This window comes from Astatotilapia calliptera, chromosome 6 (assembly GCF_964374335.1).
Source record: "Astatotilapia calliptera chromosome 6, fAstCal68.1, whole genome shotgun sequence".
Classification (NCBI taxonomy): domain Eukaryota; kingdom Metazoa; phylum Chordata; class Actinopteri; order Cichliformes; family Cichlidae; genus Astatotilapia; species Astatotilapia calliptera.
Genome location: NC_137427.1, coordinates 1224771 through 1242214, shown reverse-complemented (window position 1 = coordinate 1242214; position 17444 = coordinate 1224771). Strand labels below are relative to the sequence as shown.

Below are 17444 nucleotides of genomic sequence, written 5' to 3'. Positions count from 1 at the left end.
AAAGCACAATAGCCCTATGAAACGCAAGGTAGTTTGGGCCCTGAAGCAGGATTCAGCATGTCATCACTTAAAGACCGGATTGTCTTGATGTGAGCTTCTACTCAGGGTTTTTTCTTCCAGTTCAGAACAGAAATGTTTCTGTTAAGAAACTGGCTGTTGTTCCCCCCCACACACACAATTTTAATTATAAGCTAGATATATTTCTACTAATGAAATTAGTTTGCTAACAGCAACAGGAATGAGTCAGTTGGGCTTGTGAATCATGATTCACGAGTCAGTAAAGTGATTCTCGAGTACTGAACGATTCGTTCATGATTCGCACATCACTAGTTATGAGCACACAGACGGCAGTAAAACGAGCATGTGCACCGCCGGGTTGGTCATTACATGGAGCAGCACGTGCAAAGTCACAACATAAAGTTTTACATTTGAGTGCAGAAACCAAAACTCCCAGTTTGCTCCGTGAATGTTGGCCTACAGGAAATAATGCGGATGCAATAACTTTCATTTGACGTTCCTAAAAAATGACTCCTTTAAATACCGAAGAGCAAAAATGAAAATTTTAAAAGCTCGTGAAGAAGAGAAAACCGAGCAGAGATCAATGTAGCGACGGCCGTGGCTCTTCCTCCTCCGAGAGCAGGAGATGAAACGTGATGCCTAAATGCCTCCTGAAGGGTTTTATTAGCTGTGAGTGTTTTAATGACCAGTTTGATGTAGCTTTAAATGATCCGGTTGATTAGCAGCTCTTACCTCCTCATGGACAATAAGCCTCATCGACAGACAAACAATGTGTCACGCAGTCAGTTAAACTGACACAATGCAAGAGCAGCTGCACATATAAACTGACATTCACTTGGCTTCTTCCCCACAATCAGCTGAATTCAATGCAATACATTTTAAATATTGGCTCAAAATAACCTTCCTACAACACAGGAGCAGACAGAGAGCTCCATTCATAAAGGAAATGCTCCCTTATTAAAAAACTGGATTAAATCTGAGCTAATTATACTTTTTCCTGTGAAAACGTCCTGAAGTACATTTATTTCAGTACTAACGGCACCACAAACATTCTCACTCCTGGTGTGAGGATTTTAAACACACATGACTTTCTTGGTCTCCTATTGGACCTTTGGTTGGTTTCTTTGGGGAATCGTAGGTTATTGTTCAGTGAACTTTGCAATGAAAGCATGCAAAGTGAAGGTTGTAACCTCTTTGTGAATCATTTGGTCTTAGCAGCACAAATGCCTAACTTATATATTGTATTTGAGGAAAACAAGACTGGAGCACCTTAACCCGCTCCTCCTCGTCCTCGTCCATGCTAACACTCCTGCTGAGTCTTTTGCAGTGAGAGGTTACTTCTGATCACTCTGCCTGTTGTCCAGAGCCATTCTCCTGTGCTTGGAATGATTAAGTAGAGCTCTCCACCTGCCACATTATGTAATTGTGCAGTAGCTGCGAATGATGCACCAACAATTCGGCTATTTTCAAATGACTCATTTGTGTGGCTGCCAGATAAACAGTGATCTTTCCTCTCTGAGAAGCTTTTCAGTGCAGAAATAATGGCAGTAACGCAACGACGGGAGGCAGCAGAACAACATCTTTCCCTGCTGGACTTCTTCCACCGTTTAACGCAAACATCTACATTTCCTCCCTGGTGTAGTTTAGCTCATCTGTCTTGCACACATGTAGAAGCAGGAGAGGAGTATTCGAGTACACGATGACTCACTGGGTTGTTGTCAGTGGTGACACTACAGCTGATGGGTGAAATCACTGTAGACGTGTTTTATGCTGCAGATCGCTTAAAGCTCGTCAGCACAGGAGGTGCAGCATAAGCAGCTCATTAGCAGGAGGTGTTCGGGCTCAGTAATCAGGATCCAGTGTTCAGTTCTGTCTTTCAGGAGCGACCCACGATCACATGATCACAGCAGGGGGACAGATTAAAAGCCAGTGATGGCTGCTTTATGTGCACAGAGAAGAGAAGACACTTCAGGAACTTCAAAATAAAATAATAATGCAAATAAATACATAAATAAAATATAATTTCAGATTAAAACCAGTTTGTTTGAGATCAGATTTCAGATTGTAATGTAGACACACATTTAAAGGTTCTACAAAATGTTTCCAGGGTGGAACCAATGTTCGATCTGTTGTTTAGGATTGACGATATTTTCAGTTACATGCCACAGTCAGTAGAGGGCAGCATTTCCCTTTCTCAGTGGGTGGCAGTTTTCCCAGTGTGTGGGTGAAGAGGGGGTACGGCAAGGTGTGTTTTTATTAACCCCTTCAAGTTAATGCGATCAATGAGATGCGCAATTTGTGCTTTATGTGTTGGTGTGGAAACAAGATGTTTATTTGTGACAGAGCTGTCGAGTGTTGGTCAGTGCAGTGCAGAATGTGTCGACATTTTGTACGGTCTCGCAGCATAGTTGGCGGCACCTGCATCCAATGAATGCCAGTAGGAATCAAGAACGCCATTTTTCAACCTGGAGGTAATTACGGTTACCATCACAGAACACACACTGTGCTGTGCTCCAGTCCCAGAAGTCTGAGCTGCCGTTTCAGGGTTTGTTTCTGAGAACCAGTGAGCAGGTCTGTGCGGCAGTCTGAGGATCACCCAGTCAGCATGATCCTCAGGTGGAGCACCAAGCATCCATCACGGTGACACACAAAATTTACACATGTGACGCTTCAGAACAGAGCCTCACAACCTGGGAAGTGGCTCCATCATTTATCTACAGTCTGTGGTAGCGGTGTGTTTTTCTTTGACTGACAGTTGTCTGGCTGTGATGTCACAGCCTGCGCGTCCTCCATCAGCCCCACCCAGTTACTTCACCCTCCACTCAGATTACGAGGAATTTCAATTCAAGCAAACTGGACAAAATCAGTCTCACACACACACACACACACACACACACACACAACAGGGGGTGACAAAGAAAAGTGGTGTGTGTGTGTGAGTGAGTGTGAGTGAGTCATCATGCTGCTCAGGTTTAATTGACCACCCTTGTTGCCATGCCAACTGGGGTGTGGCAGGAGCCTGCTGACCCACTTTGCCTGTAGCGTTGTCATGGCAACAGCGCAGCACTGTGAGGGCTACAGTCTCACTAATGCATACTGTCTCTCTCTCTCACACACACACACACACACACACACACACACACACACACACACACACACACACACACACACACACACACACACACACACAGCATGTTTTTCATCACATCGTTTTGAGGAAAACGTTGACGTTGACTGCAGATTTTGCATGTTTCTCTGCAACAACGTGAGCCGCCAACGAAGGAACAAACATGGCGGCTCTGCCAGCAGGAAGGTACCATTTTGCTGCGCTGACTCCATTTAACAAAACGTCCCCGTGCAGCTGAGTCGGCTCGTGGCTCTGAGTCTCACACACACATTCATGCATGTTTGAGCTGTGAGGCAGATGGAGCTGCGCGTGCACGCACGCACACACACACACACACACACACACACACACACACACACACACACACACACACACACACACACACAGCTTGATAATATAAATGTGCTGTGAAGCTGTTTCTGCAGTATGTTGCTGTCTGAGTGTTTTCATTATCAGCACATATCTGTGTGTGTGAGGCTGAGTGTGTGTCCTGAATTTGAGCCATGTTATAATCCCGTCATATTTCCATATTTGGGCTTTAAACGCAGGAAAGACCCAGTGACCTGGTAAAAACCGGGACAGACTGTGTGCTGCATCTCTCTGTGTGTGTTTTCTTTGTTTAGGAGGAGCTTATTTTTTTAGATGATCGCAGGAATCCATTTGCTGTTCCACTGCAGATCAGTGCTGATCATCAGCCTCATAATCCTGCGGGACAAACACACACTGTACCTCTAACATGTTCACGATAGAAACAAAACAATCAGATCTGACTCTTTATTGAGTTGATATTTGGACCGTAAACTGTGACCGTGTGACTGAATAAATCTTTTCCAGTACAACATATTTCCCTGTAAACCTATTGAAGAACTTGCACTGGATTTGCCAAACTTGTAGGGATGTACTGAGTGTAGGTTCTGCTTATGTTGCTGCTTTAGTGGTTTTGTGGCAGTTTAAAGTTAGATTTCTATCTATGAGCATGAGGCTGAGAGATACCAACTAGATACAGTCGGGCCCACCTCAAAGAACTGCTTGGGCTCTGGAACCAGTCTCTTGGAGAGGGGCTGGACTCTGTCCCAGTGTGGAGTTGCCCTCCGTGAGTGGCGGCGGGTGGGTATCTGGGTGCTGTATCTCCTCGACTGTCTGCCTGTATACTGGGGTGTTTCCTGGTGGACAAGAGCGTTCCTTCCCTTTGCCTTTGGGTCGGGGAACAGGTCCTGACTTTCATCTGGACGCTGAATGATAGTTCAGAGTACCGAGCCTTCATGGGATCACTGAGTGGGGTCCCTGTGGATGCTTCATCTAGTGACACTGTCGTCTTACCGGGAGACTTCATTGCTTACTTTGGCGACCACAGTGAGACCTGGAGGGGCACGGTTGGAAGGAACAACCTGCCTCATCTGAACCCGAGCTGTGTTCTGTTATTGGACTTCCACCATAATGAACACAATGTGTGTGTACGTTTTATCAGGTGACCATGAGGACATGGAATAAGAGTTTTGGTCTGCCTCAAAGCATTTCTGTTAAACCATCAGACAACTCAGGAGGGGAAAGTGGTGCTCTACCCGCACAGTGTGCAGTGGTGGTGGGGTGCTGCTGTTTTCAGCTGAAGATAATCCCACTGGCATGGCATCCGTACAGGAATCAGAATCTGGGGATGGGGGAGATGGCTCACCTACCTCTTGGGGTGAGGTCACTGAGGCAGTTAAACATCTCCTTGGTGGCAGGGCCCCTGAGTGGATAAGGTTTGCCCTGAGTTCCTAAAGGCTATGGATACTGTAGGGCTGTCTTGTGTGATGCGCTTCTGCAACATCGTTTGGAGATGTGGGGTGGTAGTTCTGGATTGGATGGGGTGTCACACTCAGCCTCCCTGGGAAAGTCTACGCCAGGGTGCTGGAAAGGAAAGTTCATCCGTTAGCCGAACCTCGGATGCAGGAGGAACAATGAGGTTTCGGTCCTGGTCGTGGAACACTGGACCAACTCTACTGTCTTGAGGATATTTCAGGGTGTGTGGGAGTTTGCCCAACCAGTCTACTTGTGTTTTGACTTTGACAAGGCATTCGACCGTGTCCCTCTGAGTGTCCCTCTGAGTGTCCGGGGGGGGGGGGCTGTATAGCTATTGTAAGAGCTTGCGCTGCAATGCCAGCAGTAAGCAGTAAGTGTTGAACTCCACCAGGGGTTCTGTGTGGTGGATGATGGCTTCCACTTGAGTGGTCTCAGAATCTCATCTCTGCTTATCACAGATGATGTGGTTCTGTTGGCTTCATCAGGTGACGGCCCCAGCTCAAACTGGAGAACGTTCCCAGCCGAGTGTGAAGTGGTGGGAATGGGAATCAGCACCTTGAAGCCTGAGGCCATGGTCCTCAGCTGTTAAAGGGTGGAGTTCCCACTCAAAGATGAGTTCCTGCCCCAAGTGGAGGAGTTTAAGTATCTCGGGATCTTGTTCACAGATCGACAGACGGATTATTGCTGTGTCTGCAATGATGTGGAGACTGTACCAGTCCATCGTGGTGAAGAGAGAGCTGAGAACAACAGCGTAGTTGATTGTTGATTTACCAGTCAGGCCTCACCTGATGTCACGAGCTCTTCGTAGTGACAAAAAGAACAAGATCGTGGATAAAAGGGGCAGAATCAAGTTTCTACGAAGGGTGGCTGGCCTCTTTCTAAGAGATAGGGTGAGAAGTTCAGCCATCTGGGAGGGGCTCAGAGTAGAGCCACCGCTCCTCCACATCGATAGGAGCCAGTTGAGGTGGTTCAGGCATCTGACAAGGATGCCTCCTGGGCGCCTCCTGGGTGAGGTGTTGTGGGTATTCCCCACCAGGAGGAGGCCCCGGGGCAGACCCAGAACACGCTGGAGGGATTATGTCTGTCGGCTGGCCTGGCCTTCTCTGCTTAGGCTGCTGCCCCCGCGATCCGGCCCCGGATAAACAGAAAAAGATGGATGGATGGCCTTATTAACATTAAGTTGATATCACCATCTTGATACTATGTGAACTTACATTTGCAGAAAACCATGAACGTACATAAATTAAATGACCAGAACTAATTTTTAATTATTCTTCATTAATTTTTTTGTAGTTCTGTTTGTAATAAATGAGGTTATTTCCATGTTCAGTGTTTCCCTGGCCAATTTTAGCTCTGTTCAGTTTAATTTTGTTTATATAGCAGCACTCAGAGTTAACCCGAGGCTCATTTGAACGTAAGACCCTAAAAAGACTAAATTGGGGCCAAGTATGTGTTATGTAATATTCTTGAAGATAACTAAATATTAATCAAACTACGAATGCATTTTAACTGCGTTGTTACATTGTTTCACTGATTATTAGTTCAATGAAATTAGTTTCATTCATTTTATAAAAGCAAAAACCAAAAGCATTTGCTGCTTCCATGTTCTTAAATGTGTGATTTTATTATTTTCTTTCTGATATATTCTGGTTTAATCCCAAAAAGTGGATTCTGTTCATCTGGATGCAGCATTACATCCAGATGAACAGAATCCACTTTTTGGGACTTCCTTACCTGGATGATTGAGCGTGCATCAACACATTCATGTTTAATCTCTAATAAGCAGTATTTGCAGAAAAGAGACAAACATTATGGTGCCAATAATAATATTGGATTATTGTGGGGTCTACCGTACAATATTAAAGCTGCATTACCTGCGTTGCAAAGGTGACCCGAGGAGGTGCGTCATGCTTTCTATTGAGATGCATTAGCTTCAGGGTTATGGTAAATGGATTCTTATGTGGCGCTCTACACAACGTGCCACATTCACCCAATCACACAAGCACTTTCTTCCAAGTCTTTTAGTGCTTCCTAGCTAACATTCATACTCCGTGCAAAACTTGGGGTTAGTATCTTGCTCAAGGATACTTGGCATGCAGACTGGAGGAGCCAGGGATCGAACCACCAACCTCCAGATCAGTAGATGACCTGACTCCACCTCCTGAGCTACACCCACTTCATCCCACCCCAGGTCATCTATCATCAGCTCTCGTGTGTCAGAAATTTAAAGTTTTCTTCCCTTTTTAAAATGTTTCTGAACGAGTTGTGGCCATGCTCCCGAAATAACTTCACACATGACAATTAAAGACCTCAGGATGGTGGATCCTGAGGTGAGATGTATACACGGAGGTGCACATCTAATTGACATAAACCTAACCCTAACTGTAACCCTGACACTAAAACCACATTTGAGTCTCCAAATTTTTGGGAACCGGGATTTTGGTTCCCATAAGTGACTGTTGGTCTCCACAATTATAGCAGCATGCCAACTTTCTGTTCTCATAACGATGTCTAAACATGTACACACACACACACACACACACACACACACACACACACACACACACACACACACACACTCTTTCACATTGGGTCTTGGTGCTCATTAGGCTGTATTTTGTGCTGTTTTGCCTGATTGTCTAACAGACCAACAAACACCACTGCTGTGTGTGTGTGTGTGTGTGTGTTTATGTGTGTGTGTGTATGTGTGCTGTAGGAGAGGGTCACTGAGCTCTCACACAGACACACAAACACAGAGTGGCCTGAAGATGCACTCAGGAGTCAGGACTGGGTTCTAATGGAAATGACAAGCCCAGCCCAGCGACACCATTAAGACTGAGCGGCCGTGCAGCCCAGTGGAGGGTAACCCAGATAAATATAGGCGTATGCATGTGCACGCACCGCCGTCGTCTACATGCGAAGCTTTTCTCTTTTAAACGTTTAAGGTGTTTTTTTGTCTTTGATTCACAACAACAAAATTTTCATATACATGGATATCTTCTTTGTGACACACACGCACACACACACACACACACACACACACACACACCGCCTCCTGAAAAGATTTTCCAATCTGCCAATCAAATTCTCTGTTGATCCACAAACCCCTCCCTCCCTGCCTCCCCATCACCGTGACAACCGTTCACAGCTGTGTGATAGAGGCAGGCGCTCTAACTTTATCACCGATGACAGTGGCTCACAAGCAGCTGTGCTCACAGAGTTTGGGGAGAGCCGTTTTACCAGCCGTCTCATCATTAACGACGCAGTAACGGGAGATTATCTGGCCTTCGTTAGCCGGACATAGGCAGCTACGCCTACCTGTGGGATAATCGGGGGATCGGAGCAGAAGCGCTGACTCGTTAGATTCATCCACGTGTCTGTGAAATCGCATCACAGCGGAGCAAGTCAAAAAGCCAGCATGAAGGCACCTTCCTGGTTTATTTGTCTGCGTGCGCGTAGGGGCAGCACTAAGCTTTAGTTAGTGTTGTGAGGGCGGCGACCAGATGATCAGTGATCTACTCTGTGACAAACTGGAGGAAAGGGACAGCAGGGGCCAGCAGCTCGTACCTTAAGAATCTAAAGTTTTATCCATCAGCCTTTGGTGCTGCAGATATCCTCACACAGGCCACGCTGGAGGTTAACGTGGTTCCTTCGACTGAAACTCTGTGAGATTTTGCCAAGTTTAACACCTCGTTTAGCATCTTGCCAGCAACCCCTAAAACCTTGAAACAGATGCACGGTCGGTGGGCTTTCACATTTTGTTCTTCTACATAAAACACTTCCATAAATGCACCACTTTGCCTTTTGTTTCCCTGCAGATGTTAAATATCGTCTGTGTTTGCAGGAATGCCACAGAACCACACGCTGATGGAGGCCAATAAATCAGGCCAGCAATAACAGGGAGAAGATGAGGGGGGAGACCCAGTGAGACCAATCAGTTTCAGTGATGGATGACTCTCAGACAGCCAGACAGAAATTATGAAATATTACGAAGGCGAATTCGGTGCAATCATCATATTTGCCTTCAGTTAAAGAGGAGCGCTGAGAGTTCAGTGAACGTGTAACGCTTCACGGGGAAAGCTGCTCTGAACACGTTCGTGCTGGTCTCTTACATTCAGACTATCCTCAGCTCACGGCTGCTGTTTGGAGGGTTTGTGACCGATCACAGATCAGTGTGGTGGAAATGTCGCTGAGTGAGATGGGAGACATTCATCCAAGAAAAGCACACATTGGACTGGATAGACTGGGAAATGAATCAGGAAGAAGGCTGTGGACTGGAATTATCTGCAGCTGCTCTGCAGACACGACCCTCGATCAGCTGCGCACACATCTAGGATCCGAACACCGACCGGCTGAACATGCTGGGGTTTGATATCTCTGCAGCTCTGTGCAGACTTTCATGCTCACACAGAAACAACATTCAGAGCGCCACTCTTGCCACGAGACAAGCCTCTGAAACGCCATTTTTAGACCTGCACCGGAAGCTGAGCACCCCACACTAATGAGATATCTGCACCAGCTCTTCCACCCCCCCGGTTCCACCCACAAACAGAAAATCAGAAAAACACAAAGCTTTTGGACTAACTGCACGATAATGCCACAGATAAACAAGACGCCGATGCTGTGGAGGCATCGTTTCTGCTCGTGTCGATGTGTAGATGCAGAATGTGAACCACTCCCTCCTCCCGAGGAGCTGCACACACGCAGACTGTGGTGGTGATGTCATGCACAAACCGAGGCTGGAGCCGCTCCACGAAACGGTGAAAAGTGGAAGCGCTGCCAGCGCTCGCTGACTTTACAGTGATACAGGAGGATTTTCTGAATTGCAGCTGGAAACGTGATGCTCGACACGACAACACAGAAAACACAAAAACATTTACACGTCGCCAAACACCACCAAACCACAGGAGGGCGTTGGTGTGGACGGCGAAGCGCCGAAGACGAAACTGCAGTGTAAATGTGAAACGTTGTGTCCATATCCCACTTACACGAAACTGCTGCCACCAGCATTTAGACAAACAGATCTCTTTAGAAGTAACGAGCTTCATCCCGCTGGGAGGATGAGGAGCTCGGAAAATTTCAAATCTCAAGGAAGGCTCACAGCATTCAGGGGACAGTTCAAGCTAAGATAACAGTGAGGGATCTCTGCCTGTGGTGCCAAAAAAATAGGGACAGTTTTGTGACGGCTCCACGTATCACTGCGCAGGAAGACGACGCAGAGAAAAAGTAGTTCCTGCATGAAGCGGCTCAGACCAGCGAGAAGGCTGCTGAGGTTTTTAAGGTTTTTCTTTTCACACCACACGGCCAGCAGCACTTAGTCCCATCATATTTTCAAGATGGCAGACACACCTCATAAACTGAGCAACTCACACAATGGCTGCTACGTGGAGCTGCTCACAGAAAGGTTGGAGTTTTACTTTTATGTATTTAACGACGCTTTGAGCGCCTTTCAATTCACCAAATGTACAGCAGGGCCTCCAAGACTGGACCCAGCACTAAAGCACGTCTCTCCAACGCAGTCAACAATCTGCTCATTTTCATGTTCCTCATGTAAAAGTAGAAATTTGGGGTTGTGATGCTACAAAAAACTTTCCTGGCATTCGGCCCAGAAGCTGCTCGTATCCGGATCCGAGAGGTGACCGGACACACCGAGCCGCGGGTGTTACGGCGAGGGCCGGGGTTAACCTCCTTCCTCTGAGGTCGTCCAGCCAGCTGCACACAGTGTGTGAGGCTGAAACGCTCACAGGCAGCAGAGCAGAGCTGCTTTTCATTTCATGTGTCAATGGACAGTAATGAAATTACCTCCACAGACAGAGAGAGATAAAGCAGAAACATCCCGTATGCCATCCTCCTCGGCTGCTTTATGGCTCCAGCATCTCACCCTCCCCTCTCTGGGCCTGTAAGTCAGTTTGTATTGACTCACTGCACTCTCCATGAAGTACCTTTCTATTAGTGGCCGTGATAATGAAATGGATATGAGGCAAATACACAAAGTCCGCTCTCAGCTTTCTCACTGAGATCTACAAAACCTCAAAACGATTTTTACGATGTCCTCTGGACCGCAGCAGCGTGAGAACAAGCCTCGGTCCGCCCTGCTTCCCCAGACAGAAATTATTTGTAATTATGCTCCTTAATGCTAATAAAATGCTCATGCTAATTTGTAGAGACACGTTGCCTTTTAAAATGAAGCCAGTGTTTCCTGAGAAAGACCCTCGGTGCTCCTTTCATATCAGCGGAGACCGACTGAAGCTCAAACCCGAGAACGTGAAGGAGGAACGGATCAAACAGGAAGAGATGAAACGGCAGCAGCTCACAGACCGCAGCGGGATTTTGTTTTGGTGTGTTTGTCATGTGAGGATATGATGTCTGGCACCAAGTAACCACAAATGATCGCTCCTCCTTCTCTTCCCGTCTCAGTTAATAACTCTGATTTTCTGTTTTCTTAGAGAGATACTTAAAATGTTGACATGAAAGCATCACGTGTACAACCTGCACTCACACCTACTGAGGACACAGGGATCTGCACCTAACCTCAGCTGGGACTGGATGTGTGTCAAAGAACGAGCTCAGCTGATCGATGACGGAGACTGTTCAAGTGTCATTGTGAAGACACAGTGACATCCCCCTGTTTACAACATTGTCAGAGTTGTATTACACAAATAAACGGATGATGCAAAAATATGACACTAAGTCGAGGTGCCATAAATGTGAAAGTATGATTAATACGTATTTCTGCCATTGATCTGCCATGCTCACTGAGCGTGACTGCATTTGAGTTTTTGTGAGAACCTCTGGACGGTGTCGGCAGCGTTCCATCAAACGTCGGCTTACAGGACAGAAAAACTAAGCGAACACAGGCGCACCAAAGCCTGCAGTTCCTCTAACATCCACTAGAGGCTGCAGCATTAAGAAATAAACATATTTACTGCCTGCATGACTGCATGCACAATTAGAGGCACGGCTTAGTTGACTGACAGGTGGGTGGTGACACAGGCGGCTGTAGCTGCTAGCCGTCTGCCTGAACTGGACCTCCGGACGCGTTTGTGCCGTGCAGCTACCATTAACTGCTCACAGGTCCTTCCAGGTGCATCATTATCAGCTCGAAAAAGTCTTCTACCCAGACGACTTCATGTCACACAATCGTCGGCCACTTCTCCAAACTATTGTACTATTACTATTGTAACATGAGCAGTCACCGTTTTAACCGAGCCAAATAAAGGACTGAGGCATGCAGTAGAGCTCTAAATGACCTGAGCTATCCAGCTGCTCCCAGAGGTGCACGTGAGCAAACAAACAGCCTGAGACGTGTTTAATGAACCAGAGATTTTCAATTAAACCAGCAAGTCTCTAAAATCGGTCCTCAGCAGGAAGGGAAAATGATCAAAACCTTTCAGAGTGTTGCTGCTACGCTTTCAGACTTTCAGGTTAGAATACATGAAACTTTAATTAACTCTGTGGAGAATCTGGGGTCGGTTACCACAGCAGGAAGTGCTTATATAAGATGATGAAGGGATTTCGTAGACAAATGCCCATTAATATAACCCCAGAAAGAGAAAGGAGTTGGAACAGCTGTTTAAAGATTGGTTTTTACTACACTGAGTTATTATTGTCAAGCTTAATAGTTTCCTTTGAGCCTGAAAGCAGCACGTTCGTGCTAACAGCTGATGGACAAGCACAGACGATTTACAAGAACAACCTGAGGAGTCTGTGGTCATGATGAGCTTTACTTCAATAAGTAAGACTTCTACACAATAAGACTGTTTCTGCAGCCAGAGGAGTCGCCCCCTGCTGGTCGTCGGAAAGATTACAAGTTTATTACAAAGGCCACCTTTTCATGTCTGAATGAGAGTCGAGTGTTTGGATACAGTCTATGATGAGAACAGGAATGAAATCAAACAAAATGCTGAATCCAAACGCACCTTCGGATCTGTGAGACTTTTGTTCTGATACGAAATATTAAATCCGTCTCTGGATGACGGAGAACCGGAATTTTAACTAAACACCATCCCTGCAAACACCAACGTTGGCAAAGTCACAAATTTCAGAACCTTCACTGTAAAGACTTTTTATTCCACTCGTGTGACATGACTCCATTTCACATTAACATATATGACAGTTTTTGGTCCTGTTAAAAGTGAACTACGGTAGAATTATTGGAGATTATATTTAATGCACCCTTCAGCCACATATCTGCAATCAAATCCATTTGAACCTTTATTGAAACACCACTGATGTAAAAGTAAATCGATTCCTTTGAAAACAACTCTACGTCGTACTTATACAGCCGCTCTGTGTCTCTCACCTGTGCTGCCTCGTTTCATCTCACACCTGTGTTTTGTGTGGTGCAGGGGAAGAGATGAGGCCTGTAATGGCTGAACTAAAGACAGGGACGAAGAGGGAGTGTGACACGGATGTAGGATGGGAACTAGAGAATGGACAGAAGGAGAGGGGGTGAGGCTTAAAAAAAAGAGAAGTGACAGGAATGAAAAATCATGTTTGCTTGAACACCACCCGCATCTCTGATTGGCTAAAACAGGTTGCTTCCAGAAAAAACACACAAATGCGCCTATCACACAACAGAAGACGATGTCAGGATGGTGTTTCCATAGATACAGCGAGAATAAACATTCATTTGGCCTTGTATATAAATATTTCTATTTTCTTTTAATCAAAACCGCCTCCTTTATTGGTTGTATTTGTGAATCTCTGCAAGCAGCAGTTGATGTCTCATTTGGCTCTGAAGGTGTGATGAAGAAAATGGACACGCCCATTTTTACTGCCAACATCAACAACAACAAGAATCATTTGGGGGGGAAAATGCAAAATAACACTCTCTGCAAACCACCCCGAGGCGGTCAGAGGGATGGACGCATGTGGAAAGATTCAGATCAGAAATAGAATTTGAAAAATGGACGGCGGAAGAAAAACGGGAATGAAGGAGCGAGAGGGAGTCAACCGAGAGAGTGAGATGGTGGCGAGTGGGAGATCAGCCAAAATATCCTCTTCTAGAGAGAGAGACAGAAACAGGTAGACGGGAAAACAAGATACAGACAGAAAGATGGAAAAAATCCAGCCTGGAATACACCAAGGCTGAACGGGTGAAGGAAAGAGGGGTAAGGGCCAGAGATGGAGAGATATGAAGAAAATGGAGGGAAAGGGAGCGACACAGACGGAAAAGGGGGGGGGGGGTGCAGAGAGCGAGGGAGAGTGGAGAGGAAAAGGCGTTCAGACAAGCGTGAAGCATCAACAATGAGGGCTAACAAAGAAAATCCCAATGGAGGCATCAATCACTGCCCCACTTATCCCTCCTCCCTCTGATTTTTAGTCTTTATTCCAAGGTTTTGCCCCACGCACCCTCCTTCTATCACCCTCTTCTTCCCCTTTTCCTCCCCCAGCCACTCCCACCTCCATCCATTCATCCATCCATCCATCCATGCATCCATCCATCTGTCCGTCCATCTGTCCGTCCAGCCTCCAAAACAACACCAAGCCTCCGGTGTCTGTCGTTTCCATGCACCCTCAGCCCAAACAATCTGCGTATTTAAGCTCCCGTTCATGGACGCACACGGCTCGTGTACGATCCCGTGTTTTTATCCGGAGCAGACAGCCTCCTGAGGAGGCTCCATTACAATCCACAGCCTCTTTCCATTTCTGCCGAGATGACTGATGGGGAAAACGGGGAATGTGAACCGTGCTGAGAAAAGTTGCAAATTAAATATACAGCCTAAAGTCTAAGCTTCTTTTCCCCTTTTTTCCCTCCAGGACGTGTATGCCGTCCTCCTTCTCTCTGCCCACAACACACAAAGGAATCCCATGATACAGGGAGGGAAGGATGAACAGAACAATGGCATAAAGGAACGAGTGACGGAAGATAAAAAGGAATCGATGGCTCGTCCTTTCCTACCTTTCTGGCTTTGCGATTCATCCATGTTTTCTTCCATTGTGGCAGGTTACAGTCCCTTTGTCTCGGTTATGTGTGAAGCTGTTTAAAGCCCCTTGCTAGCTCTCAGCAGAGTGTGCGTGTGTGTGTGTGGGAGGCAGTGTGTGTGTGAGTGTTTTTCCCTCCCTGCAGATGATGGAGGCTCAGGGAAGTCCCTGTTCCAACGCTCTCTCTCCTCACTCTGCCTATCTGGACCTGTCCAGCATCCTGTCTCTGGATCCATCCACAGCTTTCGCTTTCAGTACAGAAACAGAAAAACATGAAACCTCCTTAACAAAAAAATATTGACACTAATATTTTTTTAGTCTTAGAAAATTAAAGAAAAGAAACAACACGTGCAGGATTTCTCATGACCAACGACAGAGTAAAAGCTTAATACTAATAAAAACGAAGGCATCTGTCTATATTTACTCCGAATGACAAAGTAAAGAGATGTGAAAAAAGCACAGACAGGTTAAACAGAGCAGCGTGAAAACATCCTCAAACACGGTTTCAAGGAATAAAAGGAAGTCCAGGGGAAACAACAAACGAGGCAGCTCTGAAGTGACAAAGATTTAAAATGACATTAGCTCGTTACCAGGCCTCTGGAGAACTACAAGACATGTTGAGTAGGTTTTTTATCCATTTAAATCAGCTGTGTTGGATCAAGGACACATCTAAAACCTGCAGGACACCGGCCCTCGAGGCCTGGAGTTGGACACCCCTGGTCTAGCACATCCCACAGATGCTCGATTGGAATGAACTCATTGCTGTGCTCCTCAAACTATTCCTGATCCGTTATCCTGCTGAAAGAGGCCACAGCCATCAGGGAGTACCATTTCCATGAAAGGGTGTAGATGGTCTGCAACAATGCCTAGGTAGGTGGTACGTGTTATAGCAACGGCCACATGTATGGGAGAACCCAAAGTTTCCCAGCAGAACATTACATCACACCGCCTCTTCCCTTACCTGGTGTTTCCCAGGTGAGCAACACACCTGTGAAACATGATTCATCACACCAGGACGCCTTCTTACATTGGTGCGTGGTCCAGTTCTGATGCTCAGGTGCCCATTGTTGGTGCTTGGACGGGGATCAGCATGAGCACCTTGACTGGTCTGTGGCTGTGCAGCCCCACACATCAGGCTGTGATGCTCTGTGGCTCTGACACCTTTCTATCAGAACCAGCACAAAGGTGAGCCTTGGCTGCCCATGACCCTGTCGCTGGTTCACCACTACTCCTTTGTGGACCACTTCTGATAGATATTGAGTCCTCCACACTGGGAACACCACACAGGAGCAGCAGCTGTGGAGAAGCTCCGATCCAGTACCCATCATAGTTTTGGCGTTTTGTAAAAAAAAATCCTCACACTTGCCCATTTTTCCTGCTTTGGCCACATCAGCTTTAAGGATAAAACCTTCACTTGCTCCTGATGAATCCCATCCACTAACCTTTGATCAAACTGCCTGGACATGTCGCCAGTCCACCACAGAGCTAACACAGAGAGAACGATGAGCACTACACCACACAGTTTATGGTCACATGCATGCTTTTGGTCTGTGGAAGGAATCAGCAACGCTCTGAAGAACAAGCTTCTTGAAATGAGGCAACAGTGCTGACCACCGCACCACCATGCCAGTGACAAATCCACAAAACCCACAAAAATAATTTTATTTGTAAAAGTAATCAGTCTACGGTTGTGGCTCTGCGTTCTGATCAGATAGTCAGTTTGCGCTGTACTGACTGAGCAGATGTTGAAAACCCCTGCATATCCCAGCATATGAAAGGTCTAACAAAGAAAAAAAGGTTTGCCTGCAGTCCTCAGGCAAACCTGCAGTGAAGCACAAACTAGGGGTGGGCGGGATAAATGGTACATAGTAGAAACGATATGAATTTGGCCAACGGTAGAGATTTTGACTATACCACTCTCCCGTGATAGCGATGTTGATGGTGTCATCAAGCTGCGCCTGTTTTTGGTCGAAAGCATCGCAACGGCTGCAAGCAATATCATCTGCATACTATGCCGGGCGACAGTAATAGCGAAGAGACAAAGCACATTTTGGAATATGAGGGAAGCCAAAAACTGCGCTTCTTCCACTTCTGTACCATGGATTCATTAATGTTGAATTCTCTGGCAGCTGCTCTATTCCCATGTCGTTGCAGTATATTAATGACTGACCTCGTGTTGTGGATGGATTATCTCAGTTGTTCTCCTGACTGAAGTTTGGTCCATTTACAGCATCCTGCCATGCGATTGCATTTGTCTCGAACCATCAGGAACCCTCATGTTAACTTTTATTGAGTGGAAAAAAGTTAGCGTTCATCCTCCAGCACATCATTATCTACCAGCTAGCCCAACTTTAGTAACCTTACAAACGTCACTGCTGTTTAGTTTTCTGTCTTCATTTATGTTGGAAGTGATAGCAGAGCTGTACGTTTGAATTGTTTCAGAAATCTCTCAGTCAGAACATGCTATATCATGTTTAGGTGGAAGCTAGCGAGCTAACTTCCTGCTAACTTCTGACTCCATTAAATTTCATAAATTCTGTTTTCATGGATGCCTGGACGTTAAACTTAAGTGTTACACCTGGTAAAGCAG

General features: G+C 46.2%; 1 protein-coding gene across 1 annotated transcript in view; it reads right to left on the bottom strand.

Annotated features, from left to right (window-relative positions):
• The window catches only part of LOC113023521 (neuronal membrane glycoprotein M6-a-like), a 34402-nt gene extending 19126 nt beyond the window's left edge, over positions 1 to 15276 (bottom strand). Inside the window, exon 1 of the mRNA XM_026169595.2 lies at positions 14832 to 15276. Within this exon, the coding sequence (XP_026025380.1) occupies positions 14832 to 14868 (37 nt within the window). The 5' untranslated portion in view covers positions 14869 to 15276. The remainder of the gene's footprint in view (positions 1 to 14831) is intronic.
• Between the last annotated feature and the right edge of the window lie 2168 nt (positions 15277 to 17444).